Source organism: Geotrypetes seraphini, chromosome 8 (genome assembly GCF_902459505.1).
Source record: "Geotrypetes seraphini chromosome 8, aGeoSer1.1, whole genome shotgun sequence".
NCBI lineage: Eukaryota > Metazoa > Chordata > Amphibia > Gymnophiona > Dermophiidae > Geotrypetes > Geotrypetes seraphini.
In genome coordinates this window covers 167,657,607-167,681,624 of record NC_047091.1, presented here as the reverse complement: position 1 = coordinate 167,681,624, position 24,018 = coordinate 167,657,607, and the positions used below count along the sequence as shown (strand labels likewise).

Genomic DNA, 24,018 nt, shown 5'->3' with positions numbered 1-24,018 from the left:
TGAATTTGTATAGAAATTGGTTTCAGGTTTATTTAAAAATTTGATATACCGCCTTATCAAAATTCAAAGCGGTTTTACATAATATATAAAAACAAAGAGTAGAAAGGCATAAGTTAAAAACAAATTATAATTATTAAAACAGACAGTCAAACACATAGACGAACATTAACTTACCGAAATGAAATGAAAAAGGGTACAAATACATTTGTGTAATGAAAAAGAGAGGGAGAAGGATCAAAACAAAAGGGAGGGAACAAAAAATAAATAATCTAGCACTTTGTAGAAAAGATTAAAATGAATAAGAAAAGCAAGGAGCGAAGTTCCATTACAGTCCTTAAAAGGACTATTATACTCCAAATGCGTCTTTAAAAAGAAAGGCCTTCAAGCTACTTTTAAATTTATCAAGTGATGAACTTTCTCTTATATAATTTGGTGCTGAGTTCCAGACGTTAGGGGCCGTAACAGAAAAGATATTAGTACGCATGGTGCCAATATGTCTTAAAGAGGGAATGGATAACAGATTTTGATAAGAATGTAATGTGCGATGGAGGTTGTGGGGGATTAATAAACTGTTGATGAAATCAGGTAGACCGGAAGCTATGGTTTTATGTATCAGTAACATTATTTTATAAGTAATTCGATGATCTATGGGAAGCCAATGGGTGTTAATCAAAAGTGGGACCATTTGGTTTCTTTTGACTGCGGCTGTTGTCTGCTCACCCCCCCCCCCCCCCAGGCCAAGCTGCTGCCCTAAAGCACCTGTTTAATCTCCCAAAAGTTAAACTTGCCCTGTGTGTCCTGCTTTCCATAGCATTGAATGGTAGGGCCAGACTCCTTGTGCAGTGCGAACACTGAACAGAGCAGATCATTGTGTAGAAAGAGGTGATTAGGAGGGAGAATAAGGGGAGGATAGAAAGGTTAAACAGATTGATGTTCTCTGTCCACGTACAGCTCTGCCCTATGATCTAAGACGGAGGCGTTTGGATGCTGTTTGATCTTTGTAAAAAATTGTCTTCGAAAATTTTTTTTTAAAGTGACCGACAAAATGTTTTTATCTCATCAGAAAATCCGAGCGGTTTATGATGCAAATCCTACAAAGTTTAAAACACTGCAGCAGATTTTGGAAGGTGAGAAGGAAATGCACGGGTCGCAGTGGCCTAAAGTAGGTGGCACCCTGGCGCTGATGTGGCTAAAAAGGTGAGTCTTCATCCTCCGGAGTGGCTTTTGTGTTCTCAGCTGTTGCTCTAGGTGGAAGGGAAGCTCTCTGTACTGAGTAAATGGGTGTGGCCGTGGAAGGCCACATGGACGTTCAGTGCTGTTCCATACTACCGTGTTTCCCCGAAAATAAGGCAGTGTCTTATATGAATTCTGGGTTGAAAAAAACGCATTAGGGCTTATTTTGGGGTGATGTCTTTTTTTTTTAATGTACAACAATCATCTCTCCCTTCCTCTCTTCCACCCCAATTCTTCCTCTTTCCTTTCTCTCCCCCCCCATATGCAGCATATTTCCTCCCCTCTCACCCATCCCCTTGTGTAGCATCTGTCTATCCCTCCCTCCCATCCTTCTGTGCAGCAGAACCCCGTGAGACGGACATACCTCCAAGGCCTCCAAACACAGCGGCGGTGGCAGCGCTCAGAACAGGCTGCTTCACGGCCTTCCCCGCTGGGACCTTCCCTCTGTTGCGTCACCGATGACATAATCAGTGATGCAGCAAAAGGAAGGCCCCGTCGGCGAAGACCGCAAAGCAGCCCGTTCTGAGCGCTGCTGCTTTTGGAGGCCTGAGAGGTACGGTATGTCAGTCTCACAGTGGGAGGGTTGGTGGGGTTCTGCTGCACGGGAGGATGGGAAGGAGGGATAGAAAGATGCTGCACATGGGGGGGAGTAGAAAGCGCTGCTGCTGGTGAATTGGGCAGCACTAGTGTCAGGGATGGAGTCAAGGAGTATCGGGGACATTCGGTAGGGGCTTCGGGGGCCGATCTTAACTGGGACTTATTTTGGGGTAGGGCTTATATTAGGAGCATCTTTAAAAATCATGCTAGGGCTTATTTGGGGGGAAACACGGTATTTCTGATCCACTGCAATCTGCTTACATCAAAAATCTCAGCTGGGATAACTTCAAGCTTGATTTAGTAAATTGCATTATGGTGCACCATAAAACAAGCCAATCTAGCTGTCAATTTGTTTTGGTCATAACTTTTCCTAGGCTCATGAGATCACGGTCCCTCCTTAATCTACAATGTGAGCGCCTAACTCTATTTGCCATTTACACACTGAGATGATAGAATACCGGTACATGCGTGTTGGGTGCTAAATGATATTCTGTAATCTGAGTGCACATGGTCAGGGTCTGGGTGTCTCCCACAATTACGCTCGCATGTTCCGGAATAGGTGTCATTTACCCACCAAAGTGCAGCGTTTAGACCAGTGGTTCTTAACCTTGTTGGAGGTACTGAACCCCACTAGTTTCATATGCGTGTTCACCGAACCCTTCTTTATTCCCTTAGTTTTGCCGGAGCTAGACTAGAATTACTCAACTTGGCATTGCAAATCATGCAATTAGGACGCTGACTCCCATCACATTCCGTTATACATGTGAATCCATATTGTACATATTCGTCTGACCACTTTCGTATTTTGCTCGACAGTTAGTAACAGCGGGATCTGGATAGTCCCTGCTGCTGTCCCAAAAACCTTTTCTTCCATACCATCCCCTAAATAAAGCCAACACACTTATTATGGTATAATAGCCGCAGCTCTTTATTAAATGAGAATAACCAATAAATTAACTTTGCATAAATAACATCATTAACATAATGACTCATAACTTGAAAATCAACATCAGCAAGCTCCTCCCGAGCTACCTCGTGTAACATTACCATTTGCCCCCGACCCCGCCACCAACAGCAAGCATCTGAGGGGTGGCATGACCTCATGCCCCTTTTAACCCGGGTCACCTGACCCCAAGGCACGAATCCCAGCCGGCCCACCGCTCATCGCCGGATGAGCCCCAGCAACCAGTAGCTCGGGATACCCGCCAGCCAAGCCACTAGAGCCACTAGCCAAGGGTGGGAGGGCGGGACAAAAACCGCCCTGGAGGACCTACAACAACTCAGTCCTCCAAGGTCCCGATTTCTTGTGCCCCCTCAGACCGCCCCTTTTCTTTAAACTAACCTATCCAAAAACCGCTTTTAGGCGCGAACCCCTCCCCTATACCTATTCTAAATTTTTCCTTCCAACGGTCTCCCCAGCATGCCTTGCAGGCAGCACGAGGCCTCCCAGCCCCGTGTTACTATCCGCCCGAAAGACAAGCTCCCGGGCTACTCTTAAGGGATTAAAACATTAAGATAGGTATCACACGACGTACCATCACAACAGTTACAATTCGACTACTGTGCGCATCAAATCCCCTGCAGCACAGATAGGCCAAGCGATGTTGCGTGATCACCTGCAGCCAATTATGGACAAGTGGGGTGTATCATCACGAATCATAAGCACTTCGGTCACGTTCAATCATCTATTAGTTAAATCAGAAATTTTGATCAGGAATTGATTGATGTATATAAGGCGTTAGTTACAGATTGATAGATCAAGAAACCGAGTACACGATCAGTCTTGATCAAAATCACTGAATAACTGATAGATGATTGAACGTGACCGAAGCGCTATATGAGTCGGAGGTGTGTTTTGACCTCCGCCGAACCCGCGAGACTGACTCACCAAACCCCTGGGGTTCAGTCGAACCCAGGTTAAGAACCACTGGTTTAGACGGACACATTTACACACGCCATAGAGGCGGCTTAAGTGGGCATTCCTAAATGTTTGCGCATAAAGGCTGGATTTGGTAAATGGAGTTGAACATTAGGTGTTGGGGAAAATTTGCACAGCGCTTTTTATAGAATAGCGCTTACTGCATATTCCAGCGCCCAATTTTGGGCTTGGGGACTTACACCGACGGAAACATAATCTAACATAAAATGTATTTTTATACTGCAATACCTTAAGATCAGTGCAGCTAACAAAATAAAAGAAGACTGAGTAATTCACAGCGAAATACAGATCATCAATTTTCCAAAAATATAAGAAATAGATAAGCTTTCAATAATTTCCTAAAATTCAAATAAGAATTAGAATTATCTAATCGGAGAAAGTGTCCCAACTAGCTGCTTCAAATGAAAGTAAACGGTGGAAATTGGTTCAATAACCGTTTAAAAAGAACTTATAAAGTAAAAATGTCCAAAATGATCTCAAAATATCCAAATGGTGTTCCCCCAAGGTTCCCCACTTCCTGATTCATGTCATTTATATATGCAGATGATATTATTGTTCTCATTCCTTTTTCCTGCTCATTAGATCATATTAAATTAAAACTAAATGATTTAATGAAGTTGATAGAGAATTGGATGTTGAATCATCAACTTAAATTGAATAAGGATAAAACTAATATGAATTGTGAAACTAAAGTAACAACCAGATGGATTATACACTGGTTAAAGTAATAAAACTATTAGGAGTTCATTTTGATCACAACTTCACTATTACCTCAGGTCGACTTGTTAATAAAAAAGTCTTTTGGTCTTTTCTGGAAACCTAGAAGGATTAGAAAGCACTTAGATAATTATCAATTCCGCCAAATAGTACAATCTTTAGTTTTGTCTCAACTGGACTATTGCAATGTCACCTTTTTAGATTGCCCTAAATTTAGCATAAAGAAAACCTCAAAACACTACAGAATACAGCCATTCGATTAATCTTCAGATTGAAAAAAAGTGATAAGATTACACCTTATTTACGTGAATTACACTGGCTACCTATAGAAGGGAGAATACTTTATAAATTCTATGGTATTCTCTTTACAATATGGTTTGGAGAAACTCCTGATTATATGCCACATCTCGTTAAATTTTCTAACAATCCATCTTTGAACCTAAGAAACAATGATACTTTTCATTAGGAACATTAGATGCAATAGAACTTTTAACTCCACATGGGTATAACAAGCATTACCAACTAATATTAACCAGCAATCTAATTTTAAATGTTTCAAAATAGACCTAAAGACCTCTCTTTTTCAAGAATTTGTTATGAATGATTCAGAAATATTGTAATAATTGTTTTTAATTTATATTGGAATAATTACTCATGTAAACCCTTGTGAACTTCACGGAGATATTGGCAGAATATAAATAAAGATTGTACTGTATTTATTGTTTAAATAAGCAGCCTTTTACAGAAGGAAATGCAAATAAAGTTGTGATATGCAATGAACGTCTAGATCTAGTGAATTAAAATGGTCTGCAAGGTAATTAGGTGCCAAATCGTGCGAGACTTTATAACACAGACATCCAAACTTTAAAAAAAATACTCTGGCCTCAATAGGAAGCCAGTGTCACATGGTCTGACTTTTTAAGATTAAAAAAAACAAACTAAAAGTGACGGACCTAAAACTAAAAAGACTAGGAAAAAACCCCCAACTAAAAAAACTAAAAATGGCACGGACCTCGGGGCAAAAGTTTTGCCACTTTTAGTCTCAGCTTAGGGAAGGAGAAAAGCATTAGGATCTGTCAGAGCTAAAGTGTCGTGGAGGTCTGTCAGAGCCATAACCTACACTGAGACTAAAAGTGGCAAAACTTTATTTTTTCACAACCTAAGAAGGCAACCTAGAGGTTAGGGCAGCAGTCTTGGGCCCTACTGATCTGGGTTCAAGACCGGGTTGTACCAATCAAAAATACATTTTCCTGCCACAGCTCTGGGGTAAAACGCAGACCTCCCTTAGTCGTCTTAATAATAATTAATTTGAGGAAACACTTCAGCTGTCAGCACAGATCGGGGGGGGGGGGGAGGGGGTCAGAAATGGCAACAGCTACTACAACAGTGGAATAAGGGGCTAAAACGCGGACCTGCAGACATGAGATCTGAAACCTCAGTTGTCAATAAATGAAGATTTTTAAGGACGTGCGGTTAAAGTCCGTGAGGTCTGCGTTTTACCCCTTCTCACAAAGGATCATAGTAAAATCAGAGTCGAATACAATAGAAGTAAGGTAATACAAAGTGAACTCAAGAAATGAACATAAGCTCTTTGTGTTTTCTCACTGTGAAAGGCCTTTTTCCAACATACTGGGGATACTTAATAACCATACATGTAACCAAGGACAATGTAACAACCAAAGAGAGTCCTCAATGGTTATTAATTCAAATACAATGTAACTTTTTTTTTTTTTGAGTGCTCAAGAAAATAAGTTTGTGAGAGACCAGACTTAGAGCAGAGCTCCAGCAGCAGGAAGTGTAAGCCCGAGAGCTTGTTTTGACGGGCGAAATTTAATACGGGGCTGGAGGGCCCTGTTAATCGCCCGTCGGGATCAGGAGGCAAGGTAGGGGTAGGGCTTTCTCCCTGCCCTGGCTGGTCGCAACTTCCAATTGGTCAGGGCATGGAAGGTTGAGTGGGGGGTGGGGGTATTTAAGCCGGGACCTTCCAGGGTCAGGGGTTCCTGACTCCTGGAGGGCAGCTTTCCCTCCTTCCCTTCCATGGGTGGTTCGGTTGGCGCTGTGGTTTTGGGATGTCTCAGCAGCAGTGTCCCGAGCTACCAAGTGTTTTTCGGGGTGGGCTCATCCTACGATGAGCCGTAACAGGATGTGAGCTCGGGGGGAGTGAACGTCGGGGATGGTAGGTCAATGAAGCATGGAGGTCATGCCACCCCCAGGTCCTAGCTGAGGATGGCGGGGAATTGGGGATTTAACAAATAAAGACTGTTTATATGGTAGCTCAGATGTTTGATGTTTAATGTTTTGTTAATGGTTATTGTTTATTCCAATAAACAGGGCTGCGGCCTATATATATTTCCAGTAAATTGTGTCTAGTATTCTTGAAGGCTTGGGGGCAAGAGGGGGGAAGGGGAGGTGAGTTAAGGGTGATGGGGGCCCTTCCAGCTCCCGATGTTAAAACTCTCCTTTTTCAATCACAGCACATAACATGGCTTTGCATTTGATACATTTTTGACATCTTGCTAGTTAAATCTTGCATTAGTTATTGTAAAAAAAAACAAACTTATCTGCGCAGGAGCGGAGCAAAGGCTTAGGCGGGTCTTGACCCGTTTCGCATCCAGCTGCCTCAGAAAACCTAACACAGACTTTATTGGTGCTGGTCTCGCGATCTGTTGCTTCTCATCTTGGTGTGAAGTGAAGCAACAGATCGTGAGACCAGCACCAATAAACACAAAACTCGCTTCTATACGCTAAGTTCTGTGTGGTTCACAAAAGATAAAGAATACAGGTGACTGCAGCAGCAGAGATCTAACTTCCAAGAGATTCTGTAAAAAGATGTGCTTTTAAAGCCTGTTGGAAGATGTAAATACATAATTCAGGTCCTTAGCCCATAAGCCGCTTGAAAAGACAACAGACGCTCCTGGAATTTTTTAAATTTACAACCCTTTGCAGATGGAAAAGAGAATAATCTAATCTAATCTTCTATACAGGCTCAAGGCGACATCAAAAGGGGGGAGGTAGAAGAGGGGAGAGAAAGGGGAAGTAGGTGAGAAAGAAGAGATTGTGTCGAAAAGATGGGTTTTCAGTTTCTTCTGGAATATGGTGTAGCTAGGTTTTGTTCTGGTCATTTCTGTGAGGTCATTCCAGGTTTTTACTTCTAGAAAGGTAAGCATAGAGTGGAAAACATGTTTGTATTGAAGATTTTTTGTGGATGGGAGATTTAGTAGTATCAGTGTCCTGTTGAGGGTTCTGCGAGAATTGGACCATGCCGTTGAGAAGAGCTGGATGAGAGGAACCGCTGAGTTTCCATGGAGTATGTGGTGCATGATGCATGATATTTTGAATGTTATTCGTGATGGGATGGGTATCCATGTGTAGTTGTTTGGTGAGGGCTGTGACCGAGTCGTATTTTCCCAGGTTGAAGATTAGTCTTAAAGCAGTGTTTTGGATGAGTTGCATTTTATGGACCAGAGCGGTGTTGATACCCATGTAGATGGAATTGCAGTAATCTAGTTGAGGTAGTATCATCAGTTGTACTATTAAGGCAAAGTGGTGTTGGTGAAAGTACGGTTTGATTAGCCTTAGCTGTCTCAGGGTGAAGAGGGATTTTTTTTCCAGAGATTTGAGAATGAGATTTCCTCGAATGTTTGGAGTTAGTGATGATAAAAGATTCCATAAGATTTTCTGGGATGAGACTTGTCAATACCTTAAAACAAATACAATGGTACCTCGGAATCCGAACGCCTCTGAACTCAAACGACTTGGAATCCAAACTTTTTTTTGTAGTAAATTTTGTCTTGGAATCCGAACTCTGCTTTGGAATCCGAACGCCCTGCACATTGTATGTGTGTGTTTGTGCCCCAGAATCTGAATGCTGCTTTGGAATATTTGTTAATATTTTACCTTAAAATCCAGTGTATTTCCTGTTAAAATTTGAGTTTGTGGGACCCAGGAATGGATTAATCCAGTTTCTATTATTTTCAATGGGAAAAATTGTTTTGGAACTCGAATGGGATTCTGGAATGGATTAAGTTCGGATTCCAAGGTATCACTGTACATCCAAACTTAAACTTGATCCGTGCCTCAACTGGCAACCAATGCAACTGACGATAGAAAAAGGTAACGTGATCATACTTCGTCATAAATCAATCTAACTGCCGCAGTCTTTGGAGATTTTTTGGGCTCCAGCTAGGTGAACAATATTGCAATAATCGAGTTAGCTAAGAACCAATAATTGCACTAATAAATGAAAGGAATTTATATTGAAATAAACTGTAATGGTTCTTAGTTTCAAAATCCTATATGGTATCCTCCCTCCCTTTATCCCTCTTTCTTGGAATTCCTCAAACCCTAATACCACCAGATCCTCCCACAAATTAAAACTATCCTTCTCCTCGCTAAAAGGCATTTCCCACACAGGAAAGCTAGGGACCTCCCTCCACTTCAAAATCACTGAGCTCTGGAACAACCTTACCTCCCCTCTTCGAAACTTGAGCTCTCTCTAAGTTTTCCGCAAACATCTGAAAACCTGGCTTTTCTCAAAAAATGTAAGTCTCCCTCCAACTTAGGCATCAAGGAAACTCTTATATCTTGGCATCCCAAGTCCTCTAAATTTTCTTCACACTTCTACCTCTAACCCTCTGTTGTAGTTCCTTCCTATTTCTCCTACTGTAAACCGCGTCGAGCTCTACGAACGTGGAGATGATGTGGTATACAAACCTAAGGATTAGATTAGATTAGTTTCCACAACACGTAGAAGCCCTTTTGGACCATTGAGTCAACCTGATTTTTCATAGTAAGATTTCGGTCAAGGATTAACTCCAAGTATCTTTATAGTTGGTTTGTACAATGTACGTTTTAGCATTTAGAACAATGGATGTAGCATCTTCCTTCAAGTTCGGAGATGCAAACATCTGTGTCGGGTTTTCTGAGGCAGCTGCATGCGAAACACGTCAAGAACCGCCTAAGCCTTTGCTCCGCTCCAGCGCAGATAAGTTGTTTGTTTTTTTTTAACAATAACTAATGCAAGATTTAACTAGCAAGATGTTGAAAACTTATCAAATGCAAAGCCATGTTACGTGCTATGATTGAAAAAGGAGAGTTTTTCCTGCTGTTGGTCTCTCACAAACTTTTTTTGCATTGTATTTGACTTAATAACCATTGAGGACTCTCTTTGGTTGCTACTAGTAACTTTTCTACATGAAACTTTGGCCTAATGTCCTCTCCCTTTCTCTTCTTTAGCAACATTTTCCATTTTAATAGGAGTTTGCGAGAGTCCAACTTCTCGTTAACCCAGTCTTGCCTTTTTCAGGAAAGGAGCCCTGCCCTTTTTATGTTTTAACTCTTGCTTATTGGGCATATTTTTTTTTTCTCCTTTCTCTCTTTCAGAGGTCTGAAGTTTATTCAAGTTTTGCTACAGAGCATTGCAGATGGTGAGAGAGATGAGCAGAACCCAAATTCGATCAAAGTCAACGCAACCAAAGCATATGAAATTGCTCTGAAGAGATACCACGGCTGGATGGTGCAGAAGCTTTTCAGTGTAAGCTCCAAGAAGCTGCTTGTACTAGGGATGCTTTCTAAAGAGAAGCAGGCAGACATAATGTCAGAGCTTTTTGTTTTGGAAAGAATAATTTTAATTGGTTTTAAATCTAAGCGTTGGGGACTGGGCTAGGAAAGCTAACTTAACTCTTTTGATAGACCAAAATTGAAACTATATTCCTTCCTAAGTTTGGGTATACAGAATAATCATTTTGCTTTGTTGACGACATACCGTATATACTCGAATATAAGTCAATCCGCATGTAAGTCGAGACCCCCCCTTTCCTTCCCCAAAAGGAGGAGAAATGGTTGACTCGAATATAAGACGGGGGCTTAATATTCAAGTGCCATGCCCTGCCAGGATCTGCACCCCGTGACCCCTCCCTCACACTTTCCCATTGCCAGGCTCTGCACTCAGCCCCCTTCCCTCCCTTCCTGTCCTTTCAGCATATGCAGCCAGCCTCCCTCTCTTCAGCTCTGCACCCTGTCCCACCTTCCTGCCCTGACCCACCTGAGCCTTTGCTCTGCTCCAGTGCAAATAAGTTTGTTTGTTTTTTTTACAATAACTAATTCAAGATTGAACTAGCAAGATGTTGAAAACTTATCAAATGCGCAGGGCAGGGTGGGAGCTCATAAAGCTCGCTCTGCGGTGCTGGGTGCGCCACTGGCTGCAAGATCTGAGTCAGCCATCCGGAAAGCTCACTCCTGCCCATACACCGCTGGACCACCAAGGATACGAAAAAAGGGGATAAAAAAAAATTGTTAGAATCGGCCTACCAGGTCATACAGTAGGCTGGCAGAGGCCTGCAGCAAGTCCGGGAGGGGGTCGGGTGATCACAGGGTGATGACCCGAATATAGGACGAGACCCCCATTTTTGGGCCATATTTCTGGCTCAAAAATCTCATCCTATATTCAAGCATATACGGTACTTCCTGTTTTGTTGTATAAGAGAACCAATTACATTGTAAAATTGCTCACATGCTTCCAACACGTGCCCCCTTGCTATTTGGAGGCACTTTGTTCCCACTAAAACAGGATTTTCAAAAAGGCAGAATTGTTCTTTTGAAAATGAACACTGTAGCGTTGGTGTGTGCCTTTTTACGTGGAGACAGGCCCATAAGAGCTAGTTTTTGAATATAAAACCAGCACTAAATGCACACAGCTCTTCATAAAATTACTCTTGGTGTGACACCTAATACTAAACAGTTCAACTAATAAAGCAATGAGTCTTTCTAATCTGAACTAAAGGTCCTTAAAATTTTGTTTTATGGGTGCTTTGTTCCTCCTTGTAACTCTCTTTTTTTCTTAACTGAGTTTGTGGAAAAAGTGAAGCAGTCCTTAATCCTAATCTATTCTGTCGATTTTCATAAAGCAGAAACCGTTTAGTCAAGGTGGCCCACTCACTCCAACCCTAAAATACATCTTTTGAAATCACTTTTAAATGCTAAAGCTGATTCTCCTTGATCACTTTGTGAAACAGGTCCTGAATTTGTCTGTTTTGTCCAGATAAGCTTTTGCCATTCGTGCGCCTGTTATGCTTCCAGCAACAACGGCAGCAGACTGAGTAAACATATTGCATTGTGTGGGTTAATTATTCGTTATTTATTTAGTCAGTCCCAAAGGAGCTCAGAATGGTTTACATGAATTTATTCAGGTACTCGAGCATTTTTCCCAGTGGGCCCACAATCTATCTAATATACCTGGGGCAATGGAGGGGATTAAGGGACTTGTCCAGGGTCACAAGGAGCAGCATGTGTGTGAACCCACAACCTTAGGGTACTGAATACGTAGCTATAACTACTGCGCCACACTCTTTCTATTCTGAGAACTTTTCAGTGGCCCCTCGTATTGTGATGTCATAATGCCTCATTCCACCAATGCCTAAGAGCCAACCTTATCGGTGATGTCACAATGGCTTGGTTTCCCTATACTTGGGCCCATTTACTAGCTGCATTTGTAAGTTTCATGGCTCCACATGGAGGAATGGATAGCTGAATTCAAACTGAAACTCAATTCAGAAAAAACAAAATTTTTTGTAGCCTCGCCACATCCGCTTGACACCAAAACACCACTATGCATCAATAAACTTAGTTATCCTATTCAGACTACTATGAAGATATTGGGTGTACCACTAGATCAGTGCCTAACCATGAAAGACCAAGTGGACTCCTTGATCAGAAAGGGATTTTTCACTCTCTGGAAACTTCGATCCATTAGAGCATATTTTGATATGTCAGCATTAGAATTCTGGTACAATCCCTTGTACTGAGTCAACTTGATTACTGTAACATCGCCTATCTAGCAGTTTCCCAAAAGAATATTACAACTAATACAAAATGCAGCGGTCAAACTGATTTTTGAGCTGAGGAAGTTTGACCACGTGACACCTTACTACCAATAGCTGCACTGGCTACCGATGGAGGCACACGTAAAGTTTAAGTTCGCCTGTTTCTGCTTTAAAGCATTATATGGCCTAGCCCCTAAATACATAACTGACCTTTTTTCCTTCTCAGCCAATAGACATAAGAGAAGCTCACACTTGAACTTCGTTTCCCCCCCCCCAGTTAGAGGATGTAAACTCAAAAGACACCACCAATACCTTCTCTCACACCAAGCAGCATTATGGGGTAAAGATCTAGAACAATTGCTCACACCTTCCACTTATGGGGAATTTAGGAAACACCTAAAAACATATCTGTTCCTGAACTATCTAGACAACTGACCCGTACAACTCTTTTGTTTCAATAACAGTTCACTTGAATTGTTAACCTCTATCTTTCACCTCTGTTAAGTTCATTCAACCTGTACCTTCTTTTAATCTCTGTAAACCTCGTACTTTCTTTTAATCTTTGTAAACCGCATAGAACTTCACAGTCCTGCAGTATATAAACTGTTATTATTATTATTTACAAGGATTGTTTCATAAATAAAACATGTAAATTTTAAAAAATAATGTACCTGAATAAATCCATGTAAACTGTTCTGAGCTCCCCTGGGAGACAAGTATAGAAAATTCAATAAATACGAGGGTCATTTGATAAATAAAATGCACACTATTTTTTTTTTTTTTTTAATTTACATGTTTTTTGGGTTTGTTTGTTTTTTCAAGTATTTCTTTACAGTCCTTCAATATAGTCTCCAAGCTTTGCAATGACCGAGTCCCAATGTCTGGGAAGCTTTATTATTCCATCCAAGACACCATTTTTGTTCAGTTGCCCAATGGCTCGGGTACTGGCGGAAAAAAAGCTCTTCCAGAGATGCAAAATGATGTCCACGCATAGGTTGTTTTAACTTTGTGGTTTTTTTTTATAATTTTTTATTCATTTTCAAATTTTACATGAAGTGTACAAAATATTGAATTACAAGTAATGAATACACAATATCACTTTTATATCTAATACATAATATTCTAAACATATTTTTATCCCCTCTCCCTCCCCCCACCCTTCAATTACTTTCCAATCATCCATTACATATTGTATATCATATTATAGCATGTTGTGTAAAAATTATTTTCACTACCCCTCCCTCCATGTGTGTCACAAAGAAGATATTGAAAAGAAGAAAAGAAGAAGAGAAATCCTACTATTCATTCATTACAATATTTTGTCAATGGCCCCCATATTTTTATAAATTTAGTATATGTCCCTCTTTGTATTGCTATTGCTCTTTCCATTTTGAATATATGACATATTGTATTCCACCAAAATGTATAATTTAGGTTACTATAATTCTTCCAATTGTTGGTTATATGCTGAATGGCAACCCCTGTCATGACTAATAAAAGCTTGTTATTTTCTGGTGAAATTTGACTTTTTTTTCTCATCATCATTCCAAATAACACTGTATCATATGATATTGCTACATGATTTTCCATCAATTTATTAATTTGTGGCCAAATTGCATTCCAAAAACTTTTAATGTAGGGACAATGATACAGTAAATGATCCAACGTCCCAGGTTCTAGATTACAGTGCCAGCATCTATTGGACTTGGAACTATCTAATTTTTGCAAACGTGTAGGGAAAAAGGTCGAAGTCTGGTGGACTCATGTGTGGACTGTAGGGAGAATGAGGTAACACCTCACAGCTGTATTTGTGTAGTTTTTCAATGACGAGTGGAGAGCTCTATCTTCCCCAAGGTCAAAAAAATTTCAACAAGCTCAATCAAAAGTCAAATGATCATGATTATGATCATGAAGGCATCAACATTACAAACAAAGTTCCATGTGGAAGAAGTGTCACAGCAGTGTATTGTGATTTTTTGCAAAAAAAAATGCACAGAAAAATGCACAAAACCCGACCTCAGTTGCTCTTGGCTGGGCCACTCATTCTTCACGACAACGTTCGCCTGCACATAGGGAATGTCGTCAATGAAAAACTACGCAAATACGGCTGGAAGGTGTTACCTCATGCTCCCTACATTCCAGACATGAGCCCACCAGACTTTGACCTTTTCCCAAAGTTGAAACAACCTATGTGTGGACATCATTTTGCATCTCTGGGAGAGCTTTTTTCCACCGGTACCCGAGCCATTCGGCAACTGAACAAAAATGTGTCTTGGATGGAATAATGAAGCTTCCCGAACGGTGGGACTCAGTCATTGCAAAGCAGGGAGACTATATTGAAGGATTGTAAAGAAATACTTGAAAAAATAAAATATAATGTGCATTATTTATGAAATGACCCTCGTATTTATTCAATTTTCTATACTGTTCTACTAGGGGAGCTTAGAACAGTTTACATGGATTTATTCAGGTACTCGAGCATTTTTCCCTGTCTGTCCCCAGTGGGCTCACAATCTGTCTAATGTACCTGGGGCAGTGGGGGGATTAAGCGACTTGTCCAGGGGCATAAGGAGCAGTGTGGGGTTGAGCCCACAACCTTAGGATGCTAAGGTCGTAACCCCTCTCCCCCTGATGCTGCTTCGTTTACTTGGTGCTCTGCTTTCCTTGCTGGTCATAGCTTTGCAGATCTGCCCTCATTTTTTTGTGCCATGCTTCCTATGTTTTGGAGCACCGTGGAAGTCCTTAATAGTAAGTCATGGTATAGCTCTGGAATTTACCAAAGATGCTCTGTTTTGTCTCCCACCAGGCTGCCGTTTGTGTTGCTCCTTATAAAGCCGACTTCCTAAAGGCACTCTCCAAAGGACATAACGTGAAGGAGGAGGAATGCATAGAGAAAATCCGACAGTTTTTAGTGAATTTTACAGCTACCAACGATGCAATTTATGAAATGTACACGAAGATGAACGCAGAGCTGGATTACAAAGCATAACAGTTGCACTGAACTTTCTCACCGACAATACTGACAGTACATCTAATCTTGCTTTCCTGTAAACTACCTTAATCACTGTGAATGGAACTGGATCTGGTTACAGTGAGCGTTGCCTTGGAACATCCTCATTTTGCAACTTGTACACACTGTGCTCAAGTTGCTCTCCATCTAAAGCAATAGTCTAATATTTGAGTGACTTTTTTATCCTTTTATGGGTTTTTCTATTTTAAGAGTGATAAATAGCCTCACTAAATACTTCTTAACTAGCTCTATTTTATACTAAGTGTCTCATGTATTACCAAAGTGTTGGACATTCATGTTGACATCTGAACTCTAATGTACACTGTCGTTACTTAGATCTGACGGCCTATAGAGATGGTATTGTTTGATTACAGCTATGTATGTGCGTTCATTTGACATGAGATGGGCACTGTCAGTAACATTTCCTATGTCGTGTTTAACCCAAGACTTTATGACCCTCCCCTCACCCCCCCCCCAAAAAAAAAAATCTCAATTAAAAAAACAAACAAATCAAAAAAAACCACAACCTGTAGAAGACACATGAGAAGTTAAAAAGACATTTTGACACCTATACAACTAAGGAATACGTCCATTTCTACTGTCCAAAATACAAGAATGAAAAAAGTAGTTCACTCAGAAAATGTCACAAATATAAGCAGGTCTTAAAAGTGAACTTATGCCATATAACTATTTATTCAGACCTCATGTACCCAGAGCATTACTCAAAATACTTTCATGCTCTTACTGGGGTAGTATATTTTATCATTGGTCTGATTTCCTTTTAACTTTAGGATGTGGTGAACCCCACTGTGTGTATATTAAAATACAGTATAATCTCGTTATAATGGACTGCAAGGGACCTGGCAAAACAGTCCGTTATATCCAGAATTGCATTTTTTTAAAACTTTATTTAGGTCAATTTGAAACAACGTACAATCAATGAACAACAGTCACTGCACAACCATATCAGCAACATCAATAACAAAACTCAGCAAAACATTGGTATGGCACAAAATGATTGCAAAACCAGAACACTAAAAGAAGTTCTAAAGCATTATGTCGCACTGTACTGGAAAGACAAATACTCTGTCATTTTCTTCTGGGCTGCATTTTGATACTATATCACCGGCACGCCATGCGCCTTGTAGGTGGAGCCTGCATGTCCATTATAGCCAAAGAAAACTGCAGCTAAAAGCTGCTCTGGGGACCAAATTGTTCATTTTATGCGAGCCCGCTATATGTGGTACTTTTCTACATGTTCGTAAAAGCGCACGGCTGGGACCAGCGGACCTCATCCGCTATAGACGATATTCCGTTATAAGCGAGTCTGTTATAACGAGATTATACTATAGATATATAAGGAGCACTTAACTTGCACCCGATGGTTACCCAACCGTTTCACTGTTAAGTTTCCTCAGGGGCTGCGCCACTTCTGTGTATTCGTAACGCCACACAACAGCCATTTTATATTACTGTATGCGGACCCTGTACAACTAAGGAACATATGTTCCATTTTTGCTGTAACATAGTTCCCTTGGTGTTGCATTCTGGCCCTGGGTTAGAAGCCCTGTTCACGTTCTGAGAGGTAATAAAACGGCATTCAGACGTTTCTGCAAGATAAACATTTAAGTCCCATTTTACAAAGCTGGGATCTGCACTTTCTCCTATCCAAGTGCTTGTAAATGGTCTGATTGGGACAAGGGTGTGGCAGATTCATAGATATTTATTCCCTATTTCAGAAGGGGACTAAATAGCTGCGTCCTGAAAAATCAACATCCGAAGTTACCCCTGCTACCAATTATTTAGGATTTGGTAAACTGCAGTGCATTGGAGATGGGGAGGGGTTTACCCTCCCTTAATAGTGCCTATAGTTTTTGTACCCAGCAAACTGAAGAGGGAAATCAGTCTCCATGACAATACTGGGGAAAATGCGTGTTTATTTTTCTAAAATGGCACAGATAAATATGCACGTTACTTTTCAACCCAATGAAATTTTCAATGTATGTTGTATGGGGTCTTTTTTTTTCTCCCTTTTTAAAATGGATTTTATGCTGCCCTCACTCTACACATAAACATCCTTTTCTCCTGTATTAAATTTTAATACAGGTGGAGGACCACCAGCCAGTTGGGTTTTTGGGATAGCCCTTATGAATATGTATGAGAGAGATTTGCATATAATGGAGGTGACAGGCATGCAAATTTGCCCCGTGCATATTTATTAGGGCTTTCTTGAAAACCTGACTGGCTCGAAATCATGATTCTGTTCTAAAATACTAGTGAAACATGAGCCTTCTACATCCTGGATTGTGTATGTCTTGCATTTGGGGTCATTAACAAAGCATGATTGTAGCCATCCCATTGGTTCAGAGTGTTAATGTTAAGCAACCCACTGTTTGCCTTAAGTGACTTTAAATATTACAAAACACTGTATATGTAAGCTGCATTTGTGACCCAGAATTACCTTGTCTTCAGGGATAAAAACTATTGAATTTGTATGTACTGTAGTGTCTTTAGTTTCATAAAATTATAACCTTTAATTGTGCTCTGTGGAGTAGACAGACTTATTTGAGAATAGCAGCTAGAAGCACTACAGGGGTGTGGGGGATGTTTTAATGAAAAAAATACTCCATATTAAAATGCTCTATATTTATGACTATGCTGGAGTCTCCTGTTCATTTAATATGGGTTTCCAGTACAATAGGAATGGTATGCTGAACTATAGGAATGTCCATGCATGCTTGCGAGCATGCAAATGTCAATCACAGCTTTTCAGCTCCTCCTCCTTCTACCCTGTCTCTGCTGCCCCCTTCAGTTCTTCCTTTTGCAGGCTAGCATCAAGGTGGTGTTCGATCTGCTCCCTTCGTTTATTTTTTTAATTTTTTTATGGTTTTGCCCACTGCTTTCCTACTTCTTCCTGATGTTCCCTTCCAGACAATTCCTTGATGTAATCTCCCAACTGACCAAATTTAGTTTTTTTAAATGTCTAGAACCTTTACTTTAGAATGAGCATTCTCTACATCTGTCTTAATACTAAGGGCTAGATTCACTAAGCCCACTGATCAACTTCCGATCACTTAACGACCCGATTTCCCTCTGACCTGATTCATTAACCTCTGTCCCGATCATCCTCTGATCCGCACATGAAAATGAGGGGGAACGGCATTCAAATGTAGGCAGGAAGCGATTCACTAAAATAAAAAAGCAACACCGACTGGGCTGGCTGATCCAAAAATAAGCGACTGCTGGGACCAGTCGCTGAGGTCCTTTCCGACTGCCCTGCCTTCTGCTGCCCTGCTCTCAGCCCCGATTCTCCTGCCTGCCTCAAATCTCTCCTGGCCGCCCTGCTCGTGCCCTGAATCTCTCCTGCCCTTCCCCGTAGTGCAAGTCTGTGGTTTTAACTCACAGGCTTAAAGTGGGTTAAAACCACAGGCTCACAAAAAATTTTAAAAGTTAAAAAAAAAAAAATTCTCTGCTGGGCTCGGAGGGCCAGCCATGCGCAGATCCATCTACAGATGGTCTGCGCATGCGTTGGAATTGCTATAGAGCGATTCGGGCAGGCGGTTGGGGTGTGATTCCGATTGCCCTCATTTGCTTGAGGACGATTTGTGAATCAGCCCCCCCCCCGACACGGATCTGATCCCTCACAGATTTGATCCATGCCCTTAGTGAATCTAGCCCTAAACCAGATGATCACCCACTGTAACAGTGGGCACACTACCTGTTTGTAAGCATCAAGTCCAGTATTGCCCACACACGTCTAGAACCAACAAACCAGTGGAGGTCCAAAACAGTTGGTGTGCAATTTTATTAGACAAATCAGTGATTTGTCTAATAAAATTGCACATCAGCTTGTATATCACATCAATGTAAATACATTTTCCATTCCCTTCTCCAGATTGATTCATGCTTCTTCCTTACCCTGCAATTCTGGGCTTTAATAGGCTCTTTAACATATGCCACTCCCACTCATTTTCTTCCTACCCTGTCTTTCCTGAACAGATTATAGTCTGGTATAATTATATCTGTTATGGTTCTCTGTGAACCATGCCTCTGTGATAGCTACTAGATCCAGAACCTTGTTTCCCATATTTTGAGCATTGGTATATACTGCTGCCCATTCTCCCGTTGTGTAAAGGTATTTAGTGATTCACTTACTTGAGAACTTACTCACCTGGGGGCTTTGATCACCCTGCCCCACTCAGGGCAGGATTAACTCGTCAAGGGCCCCTAGGCACACAGGTACACTGGGCCCCCCTGTCCCGCCCCATCATGCGCCCAGGCAGAAACAGGAAGCTGCATCAGAGGGAAGCTTTGGGCAAGCAGCACCGCTTGCACAATTACAGTTCCCGTTACCTTTCTTACCTGCGTTGCTTGCTTGTCTTACTTTCCGTCGATTGGGAGTGGGGGGGCGTGTTGCTGATTGATGCTGGAGGGGCCCATCACCGTTTGGAAAAAACAATGTTGATGCCCTCCTTCATCGGGGCCCCCTGACCATTTCAGGCCCTAGGCACACATCTACTTGGCCTATTGGTTAATCCTGCCCTGGCCCCACTGATTTTAGTTTAAAGCCCTCCTCAGCAGATTAGCCAGTCTGCTGCTGTAGATATTTCTTCCCTTCTAGCCTAAGAATAAATGCCTCTGTGTTTTTCTCCATGGTGCAACCTCAACAAGTATGGCATTTAATTTTGGTCACTGTATCTCAAAAAAGATAAAGCAGAACTAGAAAAGGTTCAAAGAATGACTAAGATGATAAAGGGGATGCAGCTGCATCTCCTCTTGTATGAGGAAAGACTAAAGAGGTTAGGGCTCTTCAGCTTGGAAAGAGACACCTGAAGGGAGATATGATTGAAGTCTACAAAATCCTGAGTGGTATAGAATAGGTACAAGTGGATTTATTTTTTTTTCTCCAAAAATTACAAAGACTAGGGGACACTCACTGAAGTTACAGGGAAATACTTTTAAAACCAATAGGAGGAAATATTTTTCCACTCAGAGAAAGCTCTGGAATGCATTGCCAGAGTATGTGGTAAGAATGGTTTAACATAGCTTGGTTTAAAAAAAAGGTTTGGATGAAGTTGCTGGAAGAAAAAGCCATAGTCTGCTATTGAGACTGACAGGAGGGAAGCCACTGCTTGCTCTGGATCAGTAGCATGGAATGTTGCTACTGTTTAGGTTTTTGCCAAGTATTTGTGATCTAAACTGGTCACTGTTAAGACAGGATACTGGACTAGATGGACCACTGGTCTGATGCAGCATGGCTATTATGTTCATGTGTCATTCATAAGATTAACATCTATCATGGAGGTTCTGTCTGTATTCATAAGCTCAAAGAATCACCTTAATTAGAGCCACTTTTGAGTCTTTTCACACCTAGTACCCGACAGTCATGCATGAATTTGCAAATAGAGGAAAGGGAAATGTACTAAGTGAATTTTTCATCTGGTTTTTCTTAGTCCCAAGTACACAGAATGGAAAGGGGGGGAGGGGGGTTCCTAAAATTCCTCCAGGTTATAGGCTCCAAAGCAGTGAGTCCCAAAGGTCAGATTTTCAGGATGCTGATGAATGACATAGTGATCTTCATCTTATATATCAAAACATACTGCTTCTCATTTATTATTCTTGGAACTCAGCATAGGACCCCTGATGCAGGCATAGTCCAGCCAAAACACAGTTGGTGTTGGGTCTGAACATAGATGTTCACAAATTGATCCGTATCATCAAAAAAGGCTTTTGAATATGTATCACTTCTGGCTGAGCAAACAACAAAAAGAGGCACTGGAGATGTCAGAACCAACTTGTTGTTGTTCGAGGCTTGGTACCTTCTTTCCTTTTCCTCATTAAATACCTGCACAAATTGTTTTCCTATTTTTTTACATACATTTATCATTTCTATCATCCAGAAATTTGTTTCACTCCTTGGTTTTTTCCCCAGCTATAATGTAGAACATAGGTCTTTCTTTTGTTTTTGTTCTGCAATGTAAATTAGGATCAGATTAGACTTCTCTAACCACACAATGATGCAATATCCTGGCACTAACAAGGAACAATACAAGTCAATTGCACCTATGCTACAGCACCCCTGGAAGCCCTACATACCCCCTCCCCCAGTGCTCATTTCCAGAAGGGGAAACTCCCATGTTTAATTGGCTATTAGTAGTAGTGGGCCTGTACTCCTGCCTTACTGCCAGTCTTGACTGCATTATTTGGCAACAACTGTCAGTTTGTGTACTTTTTCATACAATTTTAAACTGTGATGATATTTCTTTCAAATTCAGAAGCTCTAAACATCCTGTAGGAACCATTTCACACCTTTTGCAGTGTTTTCTAATTTTTTTTTGATGGTGTTAGAACTACCCTAACTTGACTCTCTACCATTATATTTGCTGTAATTACTGCAGCACATTATGCTAAATATTTTATAGTATCATATCAATGACTATGTTCTTTTGCCTGGATGTTAAAACCTAAGCCAATGTTTCTATAAAAACTAGCTGTGCCTGCAAGATAAAGACAGCAGTGTGTTAGAAACAGTGTTCTGTCTTGTGACACTAACAAGTTAGTTTTTAGGCGAATACCATATTTGGTTCTGTTTTTTTGTATTTTTTTTATCACCCCCGTCTCTTTAAAATTATGAATAAAAAAATCAAAACTTAATTTGCAAGTGCACTGTTTAATTGTGATTGTAAAACACAGCAAGAAGCATAATAATTCTTTGGTTTTAGAAGTTGAAAAAAGTGACATATAAAATTTTTTTTTTTACAAAACCAGCACCTGTTTTCTCCACCAGGAAGATTAGGGCAGCAGTTATTTTGTAACTTTCAGATGACAAAGCATACTTCTCTTAAAATGTCCTCCATAGTCACCTACATAAAAGTTACTGAGACTGCTTTTGTCACAGATTGCCCAGAACATGTTCTTTAATGTCTCCATGGTTTATTGAATAAAAACACTTGCATAATTAAACAGCATAGCCATTTAAATGTGGTTGGCCTGTTTCTGGGTGATTACAAAATACTATTCCAGCACAGCATATTATCAAACCCAGTTAAGGGGCAAAAAGAAAACTGTACCCAAGATAAGGTGTTGAGGAACCATTAGGTCCAAAGAAACAGGTATAGAAAGAGATTACCTTGAAAGAAAGCTAATCATGATAAAGTTTTACACGAGTCTATGAATACAGAAGTGATGTAATCTCAAGAGTTGCAGCTGAAAAACGGATATAGAAAATACTGATAGAATTTTTGCTTGCTATCCTATACGGTTTTGAATGAGCAGTAAAGCGCTAGCGTTTAAACAGATTCTATTTTGCGCAAAGTGCTGCTAATCTCTGAACACTTCCACCATCACACCATTTTTACAGAGCGTGAAAAAAAAACCCAAAAATGCACACAGGTGTAATCCTTCAAGGAATGTATTGCTATCGATTCAAGATATTCAGCCACTGGACTACGATCCAGCAACTGGCTCCAAACTCAGCTTCCGGGTTGTGGCCGCAATTGCCTCTCGCCCTTCTGTTGGCAGCAGCTCCAGCGATCCTACGCCTGGGAAGGGTAAGGCGGCGGGGGCAGCTCCTCCTTGAGCGGCAGCTTCAGGGCCTCCTCGTAGGTGGGCAGCACAAAGAACAAGCCCTTCTCCTGGTCGTCCGGCGGCGGCTGCTGCTGCTGGAGCCGGCGGCGGAGCCGGATGTGCTTGTAGCAGCTCCACACGCACCGCAGCAGGTAGATCTTGAGCAGCAGCAGGGCGGTGAAGGCGATCGCCAGGTAGACGAAGGAGGTGACGCTGCCCTTCTTGACGAACTCGCTCTCGGCCAGCAGGTAGGGGTGGCTGCGCGCCGGCAACAGGAACTTGGTGTAGGACGAGAGCTGCAGCAGGCAGCCGAAGACGGTGAGCACGCTCAAGACCAGGTCGAGCGCGTGGAAGACGAGGAAGGGCACGAGCAGGCCCTCGCGCTCCTTCAGCACGCCCACCAGCGCCGCCACGCTGACGGCCAGCACGAGCAGGCCCAGCAGGAAGCCGAGGAGCGCCTCGGGCAGCTGGGCGTTGCCCGCCACCGTCTCCACCAGTCTCCAGGCCAGGAAGACCAGGCTGAAGACGAGACTGTAGACGGCCAGGCCGAGAGTGGCCGAGCGGACGCCGAAGCAGCCGCAGCACGTCGGCATCTCGAGTTCCGGCTGCGCCCTCATCGCCGTCCTGCTCCGCCGCAGACGAAACAGGAAATGGCCGCTTCCGGTCTGCGGGCGGTTGAAGACGTCACTTCCCCCTCTCGTCGGCAAGAAGCCGCGAGAACGACGGCGCTTTGTGACGTCACGGGGACGCTACAAAGGGGCGCGGCGTCACGGCGCTTGGCTACGCAGACGAGAAAGTTGCCCGACTCCAGGCTGGAGATTTGAGCAAAGTCCCGTCGTTAGGAACTACATATCCCACACTGCTTTGAGATGTTCAAAACTAGGACTCCCCCCCCCCAAAAAAAAATAAATTAAAAAATCTCCAAGTTGGAACTGGATAACTTGGTTCCTCTGTGCTTTGAAATTCTGAGAGAGGCCAAATCTAAACCAATAGGAGGGTATCACATACATCTAAAGACTTTCCCACTTTCTTGTTTTCTTTTCATATAAGTAGTGAAGATGCAAGCAAACCAAATACAATAGTAGGAAAAATTCATGAGCACACCTTTCTGCATACTGCTGCATCTACATTTATTT

The 24,018-nt window shown here is 41.7% G+C and overlaps 2 protein-coding genes across 2 annotated transcripts in view; one reads left to right on the top strand and one right to left on the bottom strand.

The window, feature by feature from the left end:
• Positions 1–15,846, top strand: part of GLTP (glycolipid transfer protein) — a 66,523-nt gene extending 50,677 nt beyond the window's left edge. The window contains exons 3-5 of the mRNA XM_033957437.1: positions 1,064–1,197; positions 9,869–10,019; positions 15,113–15,846. Coding sequence (XP_033813328.1) covers positions 1,064–1,197; positions 9,869–10,019; positions 15,113–15,295 — 468 coding nt within the window. The 3' untranslated portion in view covers positions 15,296–15,846. The remainder of the gene's footprint in view (positions 1–1,063; positions 1,198–9,868; positions 10,020–15,112) is intronic.
• Positions 15,847–21,966: 6,120 nt separating this feature from the next.
• On the bottom strand, positions 21,967–23,562 carry LOC117364406 (lysosomal-associated transmembrane protein 5-like). Its single transcript, XM_033953537.1, has one exon. It carries the CDS (start codon positions 23,497–23,499, stop codon positions 22,852–22,854), a length of 648 nt encoding a protein of 215 aa, XP_033809428.1. The 5' UTR covers positions 23,500–23,562; the 3' UTR covers positions 21,967–22,851.
• Between the last annotated feature and the right edge of the window lie 456 nt (positions 23,563–24,018).

Bases quoted from the DNA above. Each gene is read 5' to 3' on its own strand.
- LOC117364406 (XM_033953537.1), bottom strand. From the start codon at position 23,499: ATGAGGGCGCAGCCGGAACTCGAGATGCCGACGTGCTGCGGCTGCTTC.